Consider the following 14,053-nt stretch of genomic DNA (forward strand, 5'->3'; position numbering starts at 1 on the left):
ATCCGTATGTAGTTTGTATGTTCTTTCCGTGTTTGCGTGGGCTTCGTTCAGGTATGCCCTGCTTCCTCCCGCAATCCAAATACGTACTGGTAGGTTATTCTTATGCTTCTGGGAAGAAAGAGCCCTCGTGTGAGGGTGTCTGTATCTGTGTTTGTGTTTGTGTGTGCCCTGAGGGGCTCTGGCTTCCCTGTGACACTGAATTGGATGAAGTGGCTAGAAAATGAATGGATTGATGGATGTTTACAGATGAAAAATTCCATACATATATAGAAACATTGCTCATTCCTGTGGGCTAAATGAAACAGCAAGTTTTCTGAGTGACCAAAAGAAGGCTTAATGGCACTGTTTATGGCATTAGATGTGATCCTGATGGCTGTTTCTGTCTAGTTATGATGCCTGTTAATCACATTAAACAGTCCATAATATCACTATATACACCTAACACATTTGATCCTCAGTTTTACACAATGTATGAACTTAACTGTCCAAATCAAGCACTTTTTACAGATGTCTGGATTGATGTTTGATGATTAAGCAATAATGTCAAAGTTTACCTTCCTGTTCATGGAGACATTAAATTTACTGGCATAGAAATTATGGTTTGTGTTTCCCCATCTTCTTCCAGACCGTTTGAGAGATACGTTTTACACTTTAGCATAACCCTTAAAATGATTAAAAGTCTTGTTAAATGCTCCTGTGCTGCTTTGGCTAAAATCCTCAGTAGAAATCCTCAGTAGAGCCCCCAAAAGGAAGTTGCAATTTCACTGTCAGAAGCAGAACTGGAACTAGCCTTGCAAGAGAACAAGGAGAGACACCTAACCACTGTTAACAATGAACTCAAACATATCACTGCTGCCAAAGCAGCACTAATTGTATACAGCATTAGGTAGAGTATTTATGAAAATGTTGACCACCATTCTGTTGAAATGATTAGAGAAAACCATGAGGTTGTACTTTCTAATCCTGTGCAGATCGATGAGCACACACAGTATTTAGGCCATTCCATCCTCCAATTGTTTTTCTAAAGGCTTTATCCAGTACAGGGTCATGGGGGACATTGGAGCCCACCCCAGCAAGGAACAGGTGCAAGATCTATCACAGTTATCTCTTTTCTTATCAAGCAAAACATTCTTTAGCTTGATGCACTTCTGACCAGGCTGAGGTTTCTAAGGGGCTTCTCTACAGGAACTGAAGGCACTAGGCCAGTCTGTGTTGAAAATGTTTCCAATATTACTCCACTACAGTAATTAGTGTCATTACAGGATCGGGGGTCCCCTAATACTCAATGAGATCATTTTCGTGTTGGAGACATTTTAATATTTTGACCTTTGCCAAAGCGGTGTGGGGCAGGATGGACAAAACTATTCAACTCCTGGGAGCGTGAGCGGTGCTCAGTTACCAGTACATCCTGCTGGCGCTGGCACCGACTGCACTGTACAGAAGACACAGTATTTGCTTTGGCTATCTGTGTCCACAACAGAACAAGGACTGTGGAAGGCGAGGATCACTCTCGCCCAGCACAACACAGAGTGGGGAGCGAGGGAGCTGGAGGAGAGGATCCTGGCGGACCTCAGAGTAAGGATGAAGTGTGCCATCACCAAATAGGCCTTCTCAACGGTGAAGGAGCGCTGGGAAGGGACTTTGGGCCCTGTACAGGGACTAAAGAGGAAATCTCTGTTCCCTGAGCTCCTGTTCCGCAGTTTCAGAGCCGGGACAGGGAAATGGCATGGACACAAGCAAGTGGTAGGTCTTGGAGGGACTCTTTCATTGTGCAGATCTGGCCCCATCATCCACTTACACTGATTGATGATGGACAATCACCTCTTTTAGGCAGTTTTTCTTTGGTGTTAGTTTAATCATTTGTTTGAATGTGTATGTATTGTGAAATGTGGTTTGTAAAATAAAGTTTATTTTGATAGCAAAAAAATAGGAACCCAAATAGGCTTCATCAGTTAAAAAAAATGCTCAAGATTCAGTGTGGTTTGTCTCCTTGGTCTTTCCCAGGTTTTTGTCTGTTGTGTTTGTGCTTGTGTACTTTTTTGTTTTAAGTCTCCGGAGCTCTACTCGACCCCCCCTTCCTCCACCCAATAAAGGTTTTTACCCTGGAGGAGGGGGTAGCTCTCAGCCGTGGACTCCCGGAGGTTTCCTTTCAGCTAAAAGAGGTTTTTCCTCCCCCCAGTGCTGTGCAGCTTATTTATTTGTATGGGCGTCAGGAGCAGCCCATGAAGGGGGGTATCAGGAGCAGTTAGGGCTTCATCACAGGGCGAAACAACAGGGAGGTAGAGGTGAACGATGACTGAACAATAGGAGTGACTATGCTCTGCTCTCACTGACCCTCTGATTGTTCCACCCCTCAGTCTTTGGCCCAAGGACAGTGGGGGTGTGTGTGGATATTGAGAAGAGGAAGGTCTCCTTTTGCACAATGGAATCCAGGACTCACATCTTCACGTTCTTTGGTCTTCAGTCAGGTGGAGAAGATCTATCCTGTCTTTTGTTCCTGAGATTATCCTGCAGACATTTATGGTAGCTGCAGCCTCCTGTCCACTATGGAGATTAAACACATCACTGTCTGATTAAGAAAGGGTGATTCATTCAAAGCTCCCTGTCTCAATATTCATATTATGATCTGATTATTATAATCAAAACATGGTCACTGTGTTTTTCGATGTCTTTCTGTTTTTCTGTGTCAGATTTCAAACTCAAAGAGTATTATTGGCATAAACAATGAATTAGTGTTGCCAAAGTAATGCTTGTACAGGCATACACAACAGCATTCATGTAGGGCTCCTCCACTGTAGCCATGCATGCCCTGGAAAGATAATGATCTGACTAGTAGACTAAATTCTAAAAGCTTTAGATGTAGCTCTCTCTAATCTGACTCTGTCTTCCATTACTCATGTGTTATCATAGATTGCACTCTAGATAAACTATGACAGACTCTCCACAAGAACAACATTTTCATTAATTCCTGCACAATATTGAACAAACATGCTCTGTCCTCTATCCTACTTCTGCACCTGGTGTTGACATCACCCACCAATCTGCTGCAAGGACCCCTGTGCAGCCCAGGCAACCAGGTCCTTCCACCATATCTTGTCCTTCTACAGAACATCTGTTCTATTTAATTAAGCAGAAAAGGAAAAGAGCAGTCAAACTCTGTCTGTCCCCACTTGCTTTCCTTTCCCTGTTCAATGCACAGCCACAGACTCACTTTCAGTGGGAATGTTGCTCTGCTGGCTGGATGGGCCTAGCTGGAAGAACCAGTCTGCTCAGTAAAGGAAGGAAGTAGTAGTCAACACTGGAGACTGTTTCAATTAGTAAAATGGAGGATTACACGGGAAAATGTCTTCATCTTACAGCCCAAATTAATCTTTCTAGAACAAGTCTGATGTCCACCTCCAGATAGGAAGAGAAGCAGACGTCCAAGAGCTAAAGAGTGTGAGGTCAGTGCTGAAGAACACTCAAGGACAAGACTTCTGTGTGCTGGAGGGACAGTGAGATCAGTCAGATACAGCAGTGTGTGAGTGATCAGTCAGTCAGGACTGAGCTGCTGTGTGCTGGAGTGACAGTGAGATCAGTCAGATACAGCAGTGTGTGAGTGATCAGTCAGGACTGAAGCTGCTGTGTGCTGGAGGGACAGTGAGATCAGTCAGATACAGCAGTGTGTGAGTGATCAGTCAGGACTGAAGCTGCTGTGTGCTGGAGTGACAGTGAGGTCAGTCAGATACAGCAGTGTGTGAGTGATCAGTCAGGACGGAGCTGCTGTGTGCTGGAGTGACAGTGAGATCAGTCAGATACAGCAGTGTGTGTGTGATCAGTCAGGACTGAAGCTGCTGTGTGCTGGAGTGACAGCGAGATCAGTCAGATACAGCAGTGTGTGAGTGATCAGTCAGTCAGGACTGAAGCTGCTGTGTGCTGGAGGGACAGTGAGATCAGTCAGATACAGCAGTGTGTGAGTGATCAGTCAGTCAGGACTGAAGCTGCTGTGTGCTGGAGGGACAGTGAGGTCAGTCAGATACAGCAGTGTGTGAGTGATCAGTCAGTCAGGACTGAAGCTGCTGTGTGCTGGAGGGACAGTGAGATCAGTCAGATACAGCAGTGTGTGAGTGATCAGTCAGTCAGGACTGAAGCTGCTGTATGCTGGAGTGACAGTGAGATCAGTCAGATACAGCAGCGTGTGAGTGATTAGTCAGGACTGAAGCTGCTGTGTGCTGGAGTGACAGTGAGGTCAGTCAGATACAGCAGTGTGTGAGTGATCAGTCAGTCAGGACTGAAGCTGCTGTGTGCTGGAGGGACAGTGAGATCAGTCAGATACAGCAGTGTGTGAGTGAACAGTCAGTCAGGACTGAAGCTGCTGAGTGCTGGAGGGACAGTGAGGTCAGTCAGATACAGCAGTGTGTGTGTGATCAGTCAGGACTGAAGCTGCTGTGTGCTGGAGGGACAGTGAGATCAGTCAGATACAGCAGTGTGTGAGTGATCAGTCAGGACTGAAGCTGCTGTGTGCTGGAGGGGCAGTGAGATCAGTCAGATACAGCAGTGTGTGAGTGATCAGTCAGATCAGGACTGAAGCTGCTGTGTGCTGGAGGGACAGTGAGATCAGTCAGATACAGCAGTGTGTGAGTGAACAGTCAGTCAGGACTGAAGCTGCTGTATGCTGGAGTGACAGTGAGATCAGTCAGATACAGCAGTGTGTGAGTGAACAGTCAGATCAGGACTGACACTGTTGTGTGCTGAAGTGACAGTGAGATCAGGTCTGATACTGCAGTGTGTGATACATACCTCACACAGTACTGAGGTACTGAAGTACTGAAGAAGGTCTGTCCCTCTGAGAGTGTACTTCAGTGAAGTCTTTCAACTTTAAGTGTTTCTGCATTCTGACCAGTCCAAGTAGCTTTAAATAGGATGTGCAATCTGACCAGTTAAAGAATCATTTTTTTATTTCAGAAATGTTACAGTATCTGACCAGTTAAGGCAACATTTTAATTGTAACAAGACATCTGACCAATCTGAGTGTTTCTTTATTTCAGAGATGAAATGTTACCAATCAGAATGGTTCTCTGTGTTAATCTGCTACTCCTCCTGTTCTCTGTCTCAAGATCAGGTAAAGTACAATTGTGATGAAATTCAGGAATCTCTTCTCAATCTGGTAAGCTTTCCACTCTTATCAGGAACAATATCTCATGCTAAATCATACAATGGTAGTGAACTGTGTTGCTTTACAGATATTGTCTGTAATCAGAGATATTGCTATGCTACATCACCTTTATTCCATCTCAGTCACACAGGAGTTTTGTTACATCAGAAATCAATGGACCTTGTACTTAAATAAAATACAGTATACAGTATATACATGTGATTTTCGCCAGAACTGTATACAGGTCCTATATGCTGCTAACCAAACTCTGAGAATGTCAGACAGCACTGTTAAAAGCATGATTTTTGCACACCAACAAGCTCACAGTATTACAATGGAAAAATAGATTTCTGCTAAATGATCTGTGAGCTGAAACATCTTGGTTAAAATAAGGACTTCATGGAAACTATTCCGGATACTGTACCTAAAGGACTACAACGAAGTTAGGAGTTGAAAGCTGAATTTTATGAGAAATGTTCCTTGCATGGATAATGTCAATAGTCCTGCATAGATTTTGTTTACTTTGATTAAAGTAGTCCAACAATTACAAAAAAATCCTAATTAAAGTAGACCTAAATTAATGATCTGCGACATTTGCTGGCATTGTGACCTCACATCTGATAAAAAAGGTCAGGGCTTAGGCACCTTGATACTCTACACTTCACCCCTTGTCTCTGATTGGTCTTAGTGTGTTTGTCTGTGTAGAAGTTGAAAACTCATGTCAACTGTGTCACGGACGTCCAAAGGGACTAACCGTGGGGAGCAGGAGAGCGAAAAAGACCCATATGCGTAGCGGCGAGACGGGAAAAAGGCCCGGGCTCATAGTGCAAAGAGTTCAGGAATGACGTATAGAAACCTATGCCCTCAGGGAGCGGCCGTGGGGCGCCCTGGTGCTAGGCGGGTCTCAGGACATCCGAACGTCAATGCTGAGCGAGGACAGAGTGCAAGACCCGGAAATATATAGCCCAAGGGAAAGAGAGGGACAGGAAGGACAGCAGACCAGAAACTAGGGACAGGATAGAGAAGGAGCGCCCTCTGGCTGCAGAGGGTGTGACAAACTGCCTGTTCTCTTTCTTTCAGAGAAGTTTCAGGTTCATGGTCCAGCTGCTCCTGTTGTTGTGTCACCTGGTGAGGACAGTGTCCTGCCCTGTTACCTCTCACCAGACATCAATGCTGAGGACCTACAAATCAGGTGGTCTTTTGAGGGTTCTGCAGCTCCTGTGTGCCTGTACCAAAACCACAGATATCACTCTGACACACAGAACCCAGATTACAGAGGAAGGACAGAGCTGTTCCTGGAGCAGCTCTCCAGGGGCAATGTGTCTCTAAAGCTGACAGATGTGAAGCTCTCTGATCATGGACAGTATAAGTGTCTGGTGGAATCTGTGAAACATTATGGCGACACTCTTATCGATCTGGTCGTCAGAAGTGAGTGTTCTATTTTACAGTAAAAGCTTTGTTAACCAGCAGCATAAAAAGCATAACAGCTTCCAGCACTATAAAATTATCTGTGATAACCAATTATTCAGTTGAGTTCACATTATCTCTATTTATTTATTATTTCTATTAATGACAGCAGAATACGTATTATAATTTTACTGTTTTAATTGATATAATACATGTTTTAAGTTATTATCCTATATGTCTTTTATGAATCCATGAGGTCTAATACTAAGTCTGTGGGCTGTAGGTGGAAAGAGATTACAGACCACACAGTTCTGCTCCAGTTCAGCGAGTTTCTCTTGGAATTCAGCCCGTTGGTTGGATCAGTAGAATAGCTTAAGGGACCTAACACGCTGCAGTGCTATCGTGGTAAATAACAGTCTGGAGTGATTAAGGGACAAGGGGACCTGTCTCTCATTAATTTTACATGAAGCCTGCAGGCCACAGGTGTTCCAACACTGGAAACAGTGGAATGATGACAAAACATTTATTGTCACAAAAATAAATCTGAATATCAAGTTGGCAGTGTATCAAGTTGTTTTCCTTATTGGCAGCTGTTTCAGTGTCTCTCCACTCCCCTGGAGGAGGTCAGACCCAGCTGCTGTGCAGGTCAGAGGGCTGGTTCCCTTCACCTGCAGTGATCTGGACAGACAGGGATGGACATGATGTGACCTCACTGTCCAGCACCACAGTGGAGAGGGACAGTCAAGGGCACCTCAGTGTCAGCAGCTACATCCCAGTCCAGCAGGAGTCCAACATCTTCTCCTGTCTGGTCAGAAGCACACAGCCCAAGGGAGACTGGGAATCTCAGATCCACATATCCAGTGAGTACGGAATATGTTCTTGACAATTTTCATTTTTGTGTTTGCTTTAGTTGAACTACAAGTTGTTCTGCAATGACTAGACAATTCTGCCAAGATTATCACACTTGAACCACCCATTGATCTTGGCGAAGTGCTGACACTCATGGTCTTTCAGATAATGGTCTATTATTGATAAATCGTGCTAAGCTATAAGGTCTTATCTAGTTACAAAAAGTTGGCCAAAAGAGACTGCTTCAGTCCGATGGATACCTTAAAATACTTAAAACCTAGGTTCAGTTTCCTTAGACTAGATCATTATCCAGATCAGTCTGCCACCTTATCTTTTACTGTAAGTGGTATGTATTTCCTCTATTATATGGTTTTGGACCTGCTCCATGATTCTAGCTATGTCAAATTGTTAAACTAGTCTAAACCTATTCTGTTATTACCCAAATAAGATTGAATAAATATGAAACAAGTATAGCTACAGGTATTTACAAGTCACATTCAAATCCCTTACCCGGAACATTATCCAGGCTATGGCTACCATTTGTTCGACCCAAATGACAAGATCATGGTCTAGGTGTCCGTTCCTGTGGCATAATATTCCTGCGCTGTTTTCCAGGAGACTTTTTCCCTGGACCCTCTGGGTGGATGGTGGCTCTCTGTGTAACAGCAGCTGTGATTGTAGTAGCATCTGTACTTCTGGTGATCCAGTGGAAAAGAATGGACAGTATGTGGTCATTATATACATAATTGTCTGTGCTAGGATATGAGGAGAACAAGACAACCTACTCTTGAGTATGTTGCATCAGAATCAGGGTACAAATGCGTTGTGAAAACTGTAGATCCCAGGCAATTATTTGAAAATGGGCTGTTGTGGGATGTGTTTCTATCAAACACAACCAGTACCGACCCCGATCAGTTTCCTTCCAGAACCAGCCCCTCCAGTATTACAGCACCTCTCTCTCTTCAGATGAGTCTCATTGCGAACTTTATCCAGTACAGGTGAGACCGTCTGAAGTCCCTAAGGAGTTGTCCTATCACATCTATAGGCAAGAGAGAATTCAGTACATGAAATCAGAGTTAGAAATGGAAACATCAGGTTTTATGTTTAATTGTCCAAAGAGGAGCCTCTATCAATGTTACTAACATCACTGTCTGTTTCTTATAGAGGAGAGGCACTGAGGGAATCAGAATTTTATTTTATGAGTGTGACTCTTTAAAAGCCAGTGTTGTATCAGTGTTACGGACTCTGTTTCTTACAGATCTGGATACATTGTTGGAATCTGAATTATGTTATATTAATGCACTAAATGGTAAGTATATTAGTGTGATTGTATTAGTTGTTCTGCAGGAATTTATTAATAAATATTAATACAGTTGTCAAATTAAGGAAAATATAAGTATTGCAAGCATTTGTTTATTTTGAATACAAATTGAAAGCAATAATAATTTAATAATGAGATTATAGTAAATGTAATATTGTTATATTTTATTATTGTAATTATGTATGGATTTATGTAATGGTGCTTTATTGTCTTATTAATGTCTTATTACAGGAATTCCTCTCATTAAAGCTGAAATTGGTAAGAACTTCAAATAGGATTAGCTGCAGTTTATTGAACATTTGTAGTCAGTTTTCAAAAGGCAGTGACCCACACTACAGTATGTTGAAAACACAGTAATATACTGGGATTTATTTAAATAGAGCTTATCTGCCACATATTACATTACTACTATAATAAACAATATCTGGATTAATTCTCTGATCAGGTGAGCCAGCATTGTGATGTGACGATTAGAATGGTTTCAAGTGTCACTCCTTCTGTGTGAGAAGTTAGACTTCACAGAACACAGAAAGTCAGGGACAATGATGATGATGAACAACGATGCCACCTAACTGTTTTTTATATTTCAATTTCACACTGTTCTTTCTGTGTTTCTGTCTCCTTTATTGTCAATGGCCAAAATCAGGAGTTACATGGCCTGTGTACTGCAGAAGAGCTAAATAGTTCAGTGTTGAAAGTTTCAGCAGTGTGAATGAACAGCAACAGTGAACAGAGACCAGAAGACATTGAAGTTTAAATTTCCCATTTTAACACTGGTCACCTTCGGCACCCTGTTTGTTCACAGTCAGGCTGCTTCATTTGACTTAGTTCAGGTGTTCAGGCATTCAGTGACCTGGGCATTTTTATTGCTGGCCTAGTGTGAGCATGTGTTCATCATGGAGTGTGACAGGTCATCTCTCACTTTCCAGCTATTGTCCAGAGAATAGTCCGGTGGTCCAGTGAGGATACCTCAGTTTTCAGTCAGCAATACTGGTTACTGGTCACTCAGGCAGTGTGAGAGCAGCCGTAACTGTCACTCGTGTGAATGATTAATGAAAATAACTGTATAAATGATGTTTTTTTAATTATGAAATATTTTTCATTGCTATGGACAGTAGACTGCTTACTTCTCTCTCGCAATGGCTCATGGACCAAATACCCAGGGTGTCCTGTGATTTGTCAATCTTATATTCAGAGACACCAGTCTTACAGTCACTGCTCTACATAATAAATGAGACCGTGATCCCCACTGCAGTGGAGACAGTGGAATCCTGAAATTAACTACAAATTAGTATAAACTTCAGTATAAAATAAGGTGACGATAAATGTGACTATTATAAAATGAAATTCCTCTTCTATCTCTTCAGATGCTGTGAAGCAAGCTCCTCTCCTTAAATCACGTATGCCTACAGTGTAAAAATCTGCCGACTGAGAGCACCAACTGTACTGACATATTATTCCCAGTGTGGAGACCAGCACTTGTTTGTGACTAACAGTGTCTGTATTTCTGTGTTCAGTGTGTGTCTGTATCTCTGTGTTCCAGTGTGTGTCTGTGACTAACAGTGTCTGTATCTCTGTGCTCCAGTGTGTGTCTGTGATTAACAGTGTCTGTATCTCTGTGTTCCAGTGTGTGTCTGTGATAAAAGTGTGTGTATCTCTGTGTTCCAGTGTGTGTCTGTGACTAACAGTGCCTGTAACTCTGTGTCCAGTGTGTGTCTGTGATTAACAGTGTCTGTATCTCTGTGTTCAGTGTGTCTGTGACTAACAGTGTCTGTATCTCTGTGTTCAGTGTGTGTCTGTGATTAACAGTGTCTGTATCTCTGTGTCCCAGTGTGTGTCTGTGACTAACAGTGTCTGTATCTCTGTGTTCAGTGTGCATCTGTGACTAACAGTGTCTGTATCTCTGTGTCCAGTGTGTGTCTGTGATTAACAGTGTTGTATCTCTGTGTTCCAGTGTGTGTCTGTGACTAACAGTGTTGTATCTCTGTGTTCCAGTGTGTGTCTGTGACTAACAGTGTCTGTATCTCTATTCCAGTGTGTGTCTGTGATTAACAGTATCTGTATCTCTGTGTTCAGTGTGTGTCTGTGACTAACATTGTCTGTATCTCTGTGTTCAGTGTGTGTCTGTGATTAACAGTGTTGTATCTCTGTGTTCCAGTGTGTGTCTGTGACTAACAGTGTCTGTATCTCTATTTCAGTGTGTGTCTGTGACTAACAGTATCTGTACCTCTGTGTTTCAGTGTGTGTCTGTGACTAACAGTGTCTGTATCTCCGTGTTCAGTGTGTGTCTGTGACTAACAGTATCTGTATCTCTGTGTTCCAGTGTGCGTCTGTGACTAACAGTGTCTGTATTTCTGTGTTCAGTGTGTCTGTGACTAACAGTGTCTTTTTCTCTGTGTTCAGTGTGTCTGTGACTAACAGTGTCTGTATCTCTGTGTCCCAGTGTGTGTCTCTGACTAACAGTGTCTGTATCTCTGTGTTCAGTGTTTGTCTCTGACTAACAGTGTCTGTATCTCTGTGTTCAGTGTGTATGTGACTAACAGTGTCTGTATCTCTGTGTTCAGTGTGTATGTGACTAACAGTGCCTGTATCTCTGTGTTCCAGTGTGCGTCTGTGACTAACAGTGTCTGTATTTCTGTGTTCAGTGTGTATGTGACTAACAGTGTCTGTATCTCTGTGTTCAGTGTGTGTCTGTGACTAACCGTGTCTGTATCTCGGTGTCCCAGTGTGTGTCTGTGACTAACAGTGTCTGTATCTCTGTGTTCAGTGTGTCTGTGATTAACAGTGTCTGTATCTCTGTGTTCCAGAATGGCAGTTGCTGTGCAGTGCTGCAGGTAGGACTGTCAATACTATTCTGCTGTTTTAATGCTTTAAAACAGTGTTGGGTCATTGAGGGCAGTTAAAGAAAGTCTCATAGTGTGAAATTGAAATTCGGAATCATCATTACTGATGTATAAACAGCAGTAGCCATACTACACTCTCATGTTTCTGTATAATTCTACAAGAAATATCCTAGGAGAACAGATCAATCATGATTGTAGGGAGAGAATTTCTGTCTCCATCCTTTATTTCAGTCTAATGGCCTGTAGATTGCCTAAAAGGGTTGGTATCGTTGAAAACTAAATTCCTAAGGCAATGTGCTGCAGTTGATCATACCTCATACCCTCATGGAGATCTACAGAACCAGAGACCCTAGAAGACAGTTTCTAACTGCTGTGGAATTTTCTTAATTCTCTTCTAAAATGTTTAAGCAAAAAAGTAAACGTAATCTCTTCTTTAGCTTGCTAGTTCAAGATTTATCTAAAAAATACAAAAAGCATCAACAATAAATGCACAAAGGACATTATATCATCTATCACTGATTAAACCCACTTCTTCAGGTTTTACTGGATCAATTTTAATTGGATTGCACATCTTTATTGCTTATACCAACCAAATTGCCTGCAGCCATATCACTCTGCAATTCACAACTAGTAACCCACTGAGCCTAAGCAGGTGTGAGCCTGGTCAATACCTGGATGGGAGACCTTCTGGGAAAAACTAACATTGCTGCTGGAAGAGGTGTTAGTGGGGCCAGCAGGGGGTGCTCGCCCTGCTGTCCATGTGGGTGTTAATGTCCCAGTATAGTGACAGGGACGCCATGCTGTAAAAAAAAAAGGTGCCATCCTTCAGATGAGATGTAAAACTGAGGTCCTGACTCTCTGTGGTCAAAAATGCCAGGGTGTTACTTGAAAAGAGTAGGAGTGTAGTCCTGGCCAAATTTCCCATTGGCCTTTATCAATCATGGCCTCCTGATAATCCCCATCTATAAATTGGTGTGTGATGAGTGTTCTGGCGCACTATGGCTGCTGTCACATCATCCAGGTGGGGCTGCATACTGGTGGAGGAGGAGAGTCCCCATTACCTGTAAAGCACTTTGAGTGTAGTGTCCAGAAAAGTGCTATGTAAAGTGTTTTAAAGAAAATACATTTCTGTTCTTCCTAAATTTCTGTCCTTCTGATGTGTCCTGTTTTACTCCCACAGCTGATGTGACTTTGGACCCTGATACAGCTCGGTATTTCACCCTGTCTGAGAATGGGAAGAGAGTTAGATCAGGAGAGGTGACAAATCTCCCCGACAGTCCATTGAGATTTAACTCCTGTGTCCTGAGCAGGGAGGGCTTCACCTCTGGAAGACACTACTGGGACGTGGAAGTGAACAACCGCTGGATAATTGGAGTGACAAGAGCATCTGCTGAGAGAAAAGGACTGATTATCATCTCTCCCTGCTGGGGTTACTGGTGTCTGAACTCTGATTCTTCTGCTTTCTTTGCTCTCACTGACCCTGAGACCCGTCTCCCCCTCAATCTGCAACCCAGGAGGGTGGGAGTGTGTGTGGATATCGAGGAGAAGAAGGTCTCCTTTTACACAGTGGAGTCCAGAACACATATCTACACTTTCACTGACATGGAGTTCAGTGAGCTAGACAAAATCTATCCTGTCTTCTGGACCCATGATAAGTACAATGACCTTGTGCTGCAGCCTCCTAGCAGAAGTGAAGATGAAACACATCCATTACTCATTAGCACAGGCTGACTCATTCACAGCTCAATATAAATCTCAATATAAATATTATTAACTTTCATTGGTGTTATTGTTTTCTGATGTCCATGTGTGGGGGGTGATGGGGGACAGGTCTCTCACAACTGACTGATTGAGGGACCATACTGTATGCATGATGTCTTCATCATTCTGGACAGTTTGACAGCACAAATTAAATAAAGAATTAATGACTTATAATAGATCCGAGTAGAGATTACATACCTTATGCAGAGGACATTTAGTGAAGCTTGCCTGGCTGAGGGAAACATTGGCAGCCTTGGTAAAGGATTGAAAAACACCAATCCAGAATTCCAAACACTGAACTAAGTCAGTTCAACTGTGGATTCTCTGGAACTGAGTACATGTGTACAACAAATTACAGGGCAAGTAAGACACTTGTATGAATAAGTGAGTTTGGATGCGGTGCTTGAGAAGCATCTTTGCTGAAGATGCCAGAACACAGGCCATTCAAAAGATTTTGTTTCTTCCTGTTAGCTGCATGAGAGATTTACAACAAAGGTGTGACTACGTTAAGCTGCTGTTGCACTGCCATTTCCCTCACGGGGTCAATAAAGTATCTATCTATCTATTGTAGCAGTTTTAGCATTTGTGGTGATCCAGTGGAAAACAATGAACAGTATGTGGTCATTATACTGTATGTGTATCTGCATGTCTGTGTTAGGATGGGCTTATAATACCACTATATGACAAGGTTATGTAGAGCACATGATACTCTTAATAACGGTGTCAGTGTGCAGACAC

At 42.7% G+C, this 14,053-nt stretch overlaps 1 protein-coding gene across 2 annotated transcripts; it reads left to right on the forward strand.

Annotated features, from left to right (window-relative positions):
• The first annotated feature begins 3,286 nt into the window (after nucleotides 1-3,286).
• Nucleotides 3,287-13,489, forward strand: LOC148661121 (butyrophilin subfamily 1 member A1-like). 2 transcript variants are annotated; one of them, XM_088634419.1, is made up of 10 exons: nucleotides 3,287-3,443; nucleotides 5,028-5,101; nucleotides 6,215-6,562; nucleotides 7,132-7,401; nucleotides 8,006-8,113; nucleotides 8,649-8,699; nucleotides 8,943-8,969; nucleotides 10,079-10,111; nucleotides 11,519-11,545; nucleotides 12,735-13,489. In XM_088634419.1, exons 2-10 carry the CDS (start codon nucleotides 5,035-5,037, stop codon nucleotides 13,283-13,285), a joined length of 1,482 nt encoding a protein of 493 aa, XP_088490545.1. In that variant the 5' UTR covers nucleotides 3,287-3,443; nucleotides 5,028-5,034; the 3' UTR covers nucleotides 13,286-13,489. The 2 variants fall into 2 exon arrangements, with proteins under 2 accessions (XP_088490545.1, XP_088490546.1); XM_088634420.1 differs by lacking the exons at nucleotides 8,006-8,113; nucleotides 8,649-8,699; nucleotides 8,943-8,969; nucleotides 10,079-10,111.
• Nucleotides 13,490-14,053: the final 564 nt, after the last annotated feature.

This window comes from Lepisosteus platostomus, chromosome 6 (genome assembly GCF_059453375.1).
Source record: "Lepisosteus platostomus isolate fLepPlt1 chromosome 6, fLepPlt1.hap1, whole genome shotgun sequence".
Lineage (NCBI taxonomy): Eukaryota > Metazoa > Chordata > Actinopteri > Semionotiformes > Lepisosteidae > Lepisosteus > Lepisosteus platostomus.